This window comes from Zootermopsis nevadensis, unplaced genomic scaffold (assembly GCF_977971745.1).
Source record: "Zootermopsis nevadensis isolate Lab colony 2312 unplaced genomic scaffold, Znev_1.0 Znev_ptg000001l, whole genome shotgun sequence".
Taxonomy (NCBI): Eukaryota; Metazoa; Arthropoda; class Insecta; order Blattodea; family Termopsidae; genus Zootermopsis; species Zootermopsis nevadensis.
In genome coordinates this window covers 1,164,680-1,174,246 of record NW_028259133.1, presented here as the reverse complement: position 1 = coordinate 1,174,246, position 9,567 = coordinate 1,164,680, and the positions used below count along the sequence as shown (strand labels likewise).

Here is a 9,567-nt window from a genome sequence, read left to right as displayed (position 1 = left end):
AACAGCTAGTATTTCCTTTTATCACAGACTATTCCCAATGACCAGAATGCTCTTTGACCGGAAGTTCGGGGGCTTCAACTCAATGGGGTTGAAAAGTCGTAAATTTTGTGTGATGTTGCTGTGATAAAAACATCTATTTCTTAAACATGTCTGATCTGTTTAAGTCCGCAATAGGGTACTTTAGTAGCGGTAACACATCTGGTGCTGAAAATGAGTTGATAGGTCAAACTGTTGAAGTAGGAAACGTAAAATTAAGGGTGAAGAAAGTAATCGCTGAAGGTAAGGGTTGAGGGTCAATATTGCCTTTGACATTTGCAACATATATTAATTAATTTCTTGCATTCAGTGTATTTGAGTAATTTGAGTGCATGTCTTGTATTAATGTTGCATTTTTGTGTATTGCTGTATTTTATTTCATACTACAGCATCTTTATCTCCACTGTGACACTGCATCACATCAACACTGTCAAATTTTCTTTTTCTTATTGCCAGCTCTAAAGGATTCGTATGGTTGATACTGTTGCAGGTGGATTTGCGTTTGTGTTTATGGCTCAGGATCCGAATACAGGGAAAGATTATGCTCTGAAGGTTAGTGATGAGATACATAAAAAAAATAATTGGTACTCCAACACTGAACATTCTAACATAATGTAATTTTTTGAAGACTGGGTGAACAGTAGTAATATATTTGCATTGGGTTATTATAGTCAAGAATTTATATTCATAAGAACATTTTACGAATATATATACAGATTCAAAATGTAACTAAAATTTGTTTGCTGTCTGTAGACCCTTCATATGATCAAGCCAAGGATGTAGAACATGTCATATACATGTAATATATATAATAATATGTAGTTGATTGTTACAGATATTTATGTACAAATTATAAGGATATTATACAGATCAGAGTAAATGTAATATGTTCATAAACTTTTAGAACTTTTAATTGAAATAAATTCTTCGACACAATAGGAGTGGCATAAACGTTAAGTATTTGTATATAATGATTTAAACTTTTAATTTTAACATTCAGCATATGTAGGTCATATTTATTTTGTTAGTTTTCTTACCTTTTAAGGAACCAGGTGACCTACTTAAAAGTTAAGCTTGCTTGCTTACTTTTGCACATTACCTTTTCTCCAACTTGAACCTGGCTGCTCTTGGCATACATTTTCCCATCTTCACACACCCTCTTCATGTATTTCCTCCAGCATTCTGTATTGCTAAACTCTTCATCTTTCTGGTAAGATTTGTTGGCTTGCATCAGGTACTTTGGTTTGGACAGGCCTACCAAATGTAATCTTGGCTGCTGATTGCACGGGATCAGGTTGTGGTTAGCAAGGAAAGTCTAAAGTTTGTTCTTCGAGTCTAAACTTGTAGTTTGCAGTATCCTTAATCTCTTAAGCACATACCTGTTCTGTCATTTGATCTTTTCATGTTACTCCAAGGCCTGTTTATTGCCTGAAATTTAATCTTGCTCTTATGTTGGTAGCAGTTTAGTATCAGACACAGGGAACTACCAGACAGTCTGCGGTAAAGCAGGAATATAATTCTTGACATTTCCATGTTAACTTTGAAGAATTGTTTGGAACTGTGGTAAAGCTAGCTCTGGTGAAGATGACAGCCTCAATTGTAGCATAGTTATCATATGCTAGTAAAAACAGACAGAGCATCGTTTAGGTTTTCCCACCAAAACGCTCTCACATTTATTTTTATGAGCTTCAGTGCAGATGTTATCATCCCGTATGATTTATAGGTAACTGTCAAGGGCACCTCATTCACCTGTTGACAACCAATTAAGAAGGTTTCAGCATTTTATGTGGGTTGTGGTACATGTACATGGCAGTTTGTAACAGAAATCAGTATTTAACTTACTTGGTTCTTTGGATTTATTAGTCTCATGATAATTACAAATAATTATGTTCTTGCAGCTCTTCACAGTTATCTTGCTTGTTCAATCTTCTGTCTAGCTCCCACAGTAGTGTTAATTGTTCTCCCCTTGAAGTCTGATACACATGTGCGTTGCAGTCTGAACACAGGTTCCTTGCTGTAGTCACTCTCCTAGCTCCATCACTACCACTGACCAGCTCAGTCAACAGTGATGTTGTGACTGGCTGACTGATCAACCTACCAGCAAAAATGCACCATTGTGACTAGTGCTGTAGAAACATGTTCATGCAACTCACAGCCAGCACAAGAAACTGCTGGAAGTAACGCACAACATGCGTGCACACATCTGAGTGACTTGGCCAAGCGCTCTCGTAGTGAAGATATTGTTATAATAATATGACAGCAATATGAATACTAATGTGAAAATATGAATGTACTAAATTTGAATGATAATTTAATGTAGCTCTGGGTAATTCTGAAGATACTGAAGGCATGTGAGCCGTCTAATGACCAGTAATTTTGTATCTGTCTCTCTGAATGCATCCCCAGTAATTAACAGACTTCAGGCAAGTTTATCTTTCAGAGCCCATACTTTCATTGTCTACGCAAAAATGATCTAAACAGAAACTGATTTTCTTATTAACATATATTAAACAACATTTTTTCTACATCCCTTTGAGGCAACTCAGAATTTCTGCTGCTTCCAGTGACTGGCTACGGACTGGACGACTGGGGTTTGATCCTTGACCGGGGCAGAGGATGTTCTCTAGCCTCTGCATCCGGATGGGTTCTGGCTCCCACCCAACCTCCTATCCAACAGGTGCTGGGGTCCTTTCCCGGGGGTAAAGTGTGGCCGGGGCATGACACTAACCACTCACTCCCACCTAGTGCCGAGGTTAAGAATGAGTAGGAGCTATACCTCCTCTTTCCCCAAGTGCCTACATGGTGTATAGTGGAACAGCTTTACTCTTTACCAAGTTGTTGGAGGAAAGGAAGCAAATATAGATGGCACTGAAGTGTTCTTCAGTTGTTTGACCATCCTAGAATTTCTTTAACTTAATTTCATGTACTCAGAAGTGTTTTAGGGAGGACATCTGGCCAAACAGAAACAAGCTAATGCCACAAGCTTGACTTCCTTTGCAACAACAAAAAATGGATAATGTTTGAAGGGAGCGAAATTGTTTAGTTGTTTAAGTAGAAGAGAAGTTTATGTGCCATCAGGGCTGTAGAAATTAAAAGAAATGATAGCTGTTTGAATATTAGATGCCATATGTAACATCAATATTTACAGTTAATTATTAAAGTGTTAATTGAAATATCTGTGATCTTAAAAATCTTTTATTTCAGAGGTTGATTGCAGCAGATGAAGATGCTAACAACATAATTAAACAAGAAATCAACATTCTTGTATCCTTTTAAAAACTATTTTATAGCCTATTTGAATGTGTAGGATTATACAAAGCAGAGGGTATATGAGTTGTGTAAAGCCACAATCAGAAATAATCCATTTTTGGACAGTATTCCTGTAAAGCATGTCAAAATCATCTACACAGTTTTGGAATATTTTTGGCTTACACATGTCAACAGTTACCAGGGGATGGTCCCTCAGTTTCACTGACAAGGTAATTGATATCTGCACTTTGTAGTTTTGTTTCTTTTGATGTGGCTGTAGGACAGAGTCCTGGAGTTAGCTAACTACTGTCTGTTGCAATTGACAAAGATCAGGTAGAGCCAGACATGATTGTATGTGAAAGGAAAGTGAACTCGTTCAAAGGTGAGATTTCAAATTTTCATGGTGGCAGGTATAAAGATGACAGTCTTCCGGGATGTCGCACCAGACTACATGGCCAAAATCTTGCACAAAATTAAACAATGGGTCCTCAGTCTCTTAACCCATCAGTACAGATTGATTTGCTCTGCATGCTTCAACATCACATCATCTGTCTGTACATCCTTTGTATCTTCTGGTTTTTGCTGATCTTATATATCAGATTGTTTTAACCATGTTAACAAAAACACCACATATTACGTGAAAATCAAAAGTCAGTTTTGTCTCTTGGCTGGCCATCCTTATGTTTTTTTATAGTTTTTCATGGCCCTTCCTTCAAGACACACACGTATAGTTACTGTTTTATAGTCCATAACCAGGTTAGAAGCCTGCCACGGTGGTCTAGTGGTCAGAACACTAGCCTTGTAAGCCTGGGGTCCCAGGTTCAATTCCCGGTGGTGCTCAAATTTATAACTTGTGTTGGGCAAGGCCGTGGTCTAGGCATCACGGAGTTTTCCTGCGGGGGCTTCCCCGGTTTCTCCGTGGCATCCCAACAATTACTCCACTCACACACAGAAGAAGGCAATGGCAAACCACTTCTGATCATCTCTGCCAAGAACGTATATGAACAGGTCCCAGTCCGAGAAAAGGATGGAAGGATCCTGTTCATATGGACCTGTCGTCAGACAGAACACTAAATAAAAATAAGATGAGGTGGTCTAGCGGTCAGAACACTAGCCTTGTAAGCCTGGGGTCCCGGGTTCAATTCCCGGCGGTGCCCGAATTTATAACTTGTGTTGGGCAAGGCCGTGGTCTAGGCATCACGGAGTTTTCCTCCGGGGGCTTCCCCGGTTTCTCTGTGGCATCCCAACAATTACTCCACTCACACACAGAAGAAGGCAATGGCAAACCACTTCTGATCATCTCTGCCAAGAATGTATATATGTATGAGCAGGTCCCTGACAACCTGAAGAGGTTGGAAGGATCCTGTTCATAATATATGGACCTGTCGTCAGACAGAACACTACAAATAAAAAAAATAAAACCAGGTTAGCTGAGTCAGCAACTAGGGTTTCATCCCTAATGGGGGCAGAGGATATTTCCTTTAGCCTCTGCTTCCAGATGGGTACTGGCTCCCACCCAGCCTCCTAATCAATGGGTGCTGGGGTCCTTTCCCGGGGGTAAAGTGTGGCCGGGGAGTGACGCTGACCACTCACTCCTATCTAGTGCCGACCGAGGTCAAGAATGAGTAGGAGATTTACTGCCTCTCCCCCCAAGCACCTACATGGCGTATAGCAGGACACCTTTACTTTTTACTTATAGTTTAAATATCATGGCGTATGTGTGATCCGTCTGGTCGTGCTTCACCGTAGCATATCACTAAACTGTTAACCCTGCCGGCCCGCCCCATGGTATGGCTTAAACAGCCTATTCCATATGATGGGTTAGGTTACAATATCCTTCACCATCCGCCATTCTTATTCATTCTGTTATTTGGTGATTCATAACTTGTGCATTAGATAATGTGTCATTAAATAAACCAAATGAAAACAATAACTGTGTGTTATCACTGTGTATTAACTTGCTACAGTCAGGAAGTACTTAAATGCAATTACAGGAAGCTAACCTGATTAAATTTTCTGTAATTTTTTATTGGTTCTTCCAGATTGGTGCTACAGGCACCCTAAAACCTAAAATGGATCGTGACAATTTTCCCCTGTGTTGTCATCACATAAATGTCGCTGACGTAATTATTTTGTTAGTAATTAATTGTGGAATAGAAGTATGTTAAATAATAAATCAACTTGCATGTTTTAATCTGAGTTTTATTAGTGAGGACTTCATACATGGATTTGCTTCTTTAACTTACGTTCCATAGAGGAAATTGTCAGGGCATCCTAATATTATCCAGTACCTTGCTGCAGCTTATATTGACAGATCAAAATCAGGCCATGGTTGTGGTGAATATCTTCTTGTTACAGAATTGTGCACAGGTGAGTTATACATTCATCCATACGTATGTACACACACGTGTACAAATTTGATGTTATTTTGTCTGCCAAAAGGGTACTGATTCCTTTCTTTCTTGCAAGACATTGCTAATAGTAACACAGGTTACAGTGATGGTACATGTTTATATGTTGATGTGTGTAGTGTGAGGTTTGAAAATGGTTAGTCGGAGTTTTGTGGCAGCTGGGGAAGCTGTTAAGGGCCTGAAGCCAATTTAGGGATAATTATTGACCTGAAGCTGAGTTGTGCTGGTTGTGTTAAGCCACTGGGCGTTGCTTGTCTTTGATTCAGTCAGTTGGGTTCAGCTGCATCGCGATGCTGTTGTAGAGCTGTAGGGGCCATCGCGTTGATGTGTCTCTGTGCAGGAGTGCATATGACATAACGTGCGATGTTTGCTGTAACCTGTCTTCAAATTGGTGTGTGTTTTGAAGTTTACTTAAAGCTGTCCTTGATGTATAACTTGAGATGTTATCATCTGGGTGCAGGGATGCTGTTGACTATTCTGGTTTGTATGTTACCTTGGTTTCCATGTTATGAATTGTTTGTCTTGTTATGGGGTTCCATATGTTTTCCACAGTGCACTGTGATAATATCCTGAGGCTGCAGTAAGTTAATGCTATTATGTAGTACTAATACTGTCTGCCATTCAATAACAACGGACACGCACCTCATACACAACCCGATATAGGCACCCAGGCGCGTCTCCAAAAATAAAATCGAAGAAGCCTGGAGATGTAATAAAAACGAGTAAAAACAAAAACAATATAAGCAGAGCAACAGATACACCAGATTTTAATTTTAAGAGTTACTGTCTGCCATTCAATAACAACGGACACGCACCTCATACACAACCCGATATAGGCACCCAGGCGCGTCTCCAAAAATAAAATCGAAGAAGCCTGGAGATGTAATAAAAACGAGTAAAAACAAAAACAATATAAGCAGAGCAACAGATACACCAGATTTTAATTTTAATTTTGATAGACCTGACGATGATAAGATTGTATATCGAAACATGTCGTCAATTTTAAAATGTAACAATTTTATGTGAAATTTTATATGATTTTAACAATAAGCTTGTGTAAACGACGGAAAATAAAAGTATTGTATTGAAACACAAGCATGATGCAATTAAGATATAAACTAATAACCTATTTTAATATTATCTTTTGACGTGTGGTCCTGCAGGCCCCTAAATTATTGTAGTTCTTTCTCTGGGTCATTCTGTTGCTTGTTAAACTGCAGATTTTTTGAAGCTGTCTTATCATTTCTCTTGGTATATGATAGTTTTTTTACCACTGATGTGTTTTCTGAAGGCTGACAGAGAAGGAGGATGTGACAACAGCTCTTCTGTGATGTCAGTACTCCTAGTTCATCTTTGGAGATACTTTAAACACAATAAGGGAATCAGCAGAAGTCGGCTTATGGCTAAAACCTGGGCATGTGCTGTATATGTGTGTTTTCTTATTCCAAACAAAAGTTTGAGGAGTGTTAATGTGTTTGTTTGTTTCTAGGTGGAAGTTTAGTTGATGTCTTGACAAACTGCAGTTCTCCCCTGCCTGTAGATGTAATATGTAGAATTTTCTGGCAGACTTGTAGAGCCATCCAGCACATGCACAGTCAAGAACCACCTATAATTCACAGAGACCTGAAGGTACTGATTTCAAAATGTAGATGATTTGCAGATTTGTGGCAGTCGTTTGCTAATTTGTCGATTTTCTGCCCTTTAGCAGCAACAAAGCAGCTAACATTTGACTATGTGCAGACATACAGATTGCTATCAAAGAATTCCAGATTTTACCTAGACACAGCCAGACCAGTTGGTTTGGAGGTGCAGGTGGTGGTAACTGTGAAATGCAAAACATGCCGTTATAGTCACATATATCAGGTGGAGTGATGTGTTTTTGTGGAGCGTGTATATTATAGAACTGCTTGTACATGGAATGCAAAAAAAAAAATGTTATGATTTTCATATATCCTATTTAAGTATGACAAATATACAATATATAATGAACAAATTAAGATTCTTGCATGGGTTTTGGTTTGGGAACTATAAAGTAGAATAACGTTAGAGGTATGTTTTAAGGAAATTTGACTGCAATGCATACGTTATTGTCAGTGATATCTTTTTGCTCTGTTGTTTAATATATTAGATTGAAAACCTGCTACTGGGAACGGATGGCAGTATGAAGTTGTGTGACTTTGGTAGTGCTACAGCAAAGTGTTTTCAGCCTGACCCAGCTTGGTCTGCCAACCAAAGGGCATTGTTAGAAGAAGAGGTAGGTGTACGTTGCTACGTAGCTTATTCCGAGATACTGCGTTTTACTAGTTTAGAACCTTTTGTTTTTCTGTCTTCAGACAAAATGATAAAATATACAAAACTCTAATTTTACCTGCTGTTTTGTATGGGTGCATAGCTTGGCCTCGCACTCTGATAGAATATACATTGAGCTTAATTGAAAGTAGGAAATTGAGGAGAATATTTAGATCTAAGAGGGATGAAGTGATGGGAGACTGAAGAAAACTGTGTACAGAGGAGCTCCATAATTTGTACTCCTCACCAAATATTATTGGGGTGTTACCGAACGTCATGGTCGAGCGGTTAACACTCCTGCTTCATATTCTGGAGGTCTCGGGTTCAAATCTCAACCTGGAGACGTGCTATCCTTATGGGGGGCCGTGGTTTTATTCAGTCCCTCCACACAAATGCTGGGATAGTGCCATAAATTAGGCCACAACCACTTCCAATTCATTATTCACTATCAACCTCTCATTTGATGTTGTATAGTCTGAGCTACTGAAAAAATGTCATTACATAAACTATAAATAAACAAATACTAGGGTGTTAAAATCAAGGAGGATGAGGAGGGTGGGTTATGTAACTTGAATAGAAGACACTTTAAATTCAAATTAAATTTTAGTCAGAATACTTGAAGGGTTGGTAGACTTCCACATATATCAGAGAATAATATTAAAATGGGTTTTAAGGAAATTAGGTGTGAGCATGTGGACTTTATTTATTGGCCTGTGGTGGGGTTTAGTGGAGTATGGTTATTAACACTTCAATTCCATAAAAGGTGGGGAATCTCCTTGTTGAGTGACTTTCGCTTTATCAAGAAGGACTGCTCTCAAGAAGTTTGTGATCTCTGTGTTGTAAATGTGATGAAACATTGATTTTAGTGTGAATTTGTGGCCTGTTTAACTTTATATCCACCGTAAGATATAAGCTGGTGTTTGTACTTGGTGTCGTTCCTCCAGATGGCAAAGTATACGACTCCAATGTATCGAGCTCCAGAAATGGTGGACACGTGGAGTAACCATGCAATAAGTACAGCATCAGATGTATGGGCATTGGGCTGTATCTTGTATACACTGTGCTACATGAAACATCCGTTTGAAGACTCAGCCAAGTTGAGGATATTAAATGGCAATTTCACAATTCCACCTGGGGATTTGAAATACTCCTGCTATCATGACGTGATACGTAAGTATATATGAAGTGTAAATCACAAGATTTTTAAGAAAAATTTATATTTTGAGGGTAAATTATAGACCAAAAAATAATACATGAGAGTTATGTGGCTTGCCATGCAGGTACAGTCACCAATAGAAGCTCTGTAACACCAAAATTTAATAAAATATGCAGTACCACATGTACAGTTATTGGCGTGCGTCACTGCTGTCTGAATTTATGTTGTCAGTGTCCCAAACTATCACAACTGTTAACATTTTTCTTTGTGCACATTAAAAAACCTTTATGTGTTATTTATTTGCCAGCTTAAACAGAAATTGTCTGATTTAAAACATTTCTGTAACCAACTCAACTTGCATTAAAACTCTGAATTCCAGTTTCTTTTGAGTTCTATTGCCTTTAACTGACACATTTCACATGACAC

The 9,567-nt window shown here is 38.6% G+C and overlaps 1 protein-coding gene across 3 annotated transcripts in view; it reads left to right on the top strand.

The window, feature by feature from the left end:
* The first annotated feature begins 63 nt into the window (after nucleotides 1-63).
* aux (cyclin-G-associated kinase) overlaps nucleotides 64-9,567 on the top strand; it is a 42,874-nt gene continuing 33,370 nt past the window's right edge. For all 3 annotated transcript variants that reach the window (XM_087345970.1, XM_087345884.1, XM_087345931.1), the window contains exons 1-7: nucleotides 64-279; nucleotides 527-588; nucleotides 3,241-3,300; nucleotides 5,541-5,655; nucleotides 7,186-7,325; nucleotides 7,825-7,950; nucleotides 8,930-9,155. In XM_087345970.1, coding sequence (XP_087202096.1) covers nucleotides 147-279; nucleotides 527-588; nucleotides 3,241-3,300; nucleotides 5,541-5,655; nucleotides 7,186-7,325; nucleotides 7,825-7,950; nucleotides 8,930-9,155 — 862 coding nt within the window. In that variant the 5' untranslated portion in view covers nucleotides 64-146. The remainder of the gene's footprint in view (nucleotides 280-526; nucleotides 589-3,240; nucleotides 3,301-5,540; nucleotides 5,656-7,185; nucleotides 7,326-7,824; nucleotides 7,951-8,929; nucleotides 9,156-9,567) is intronic.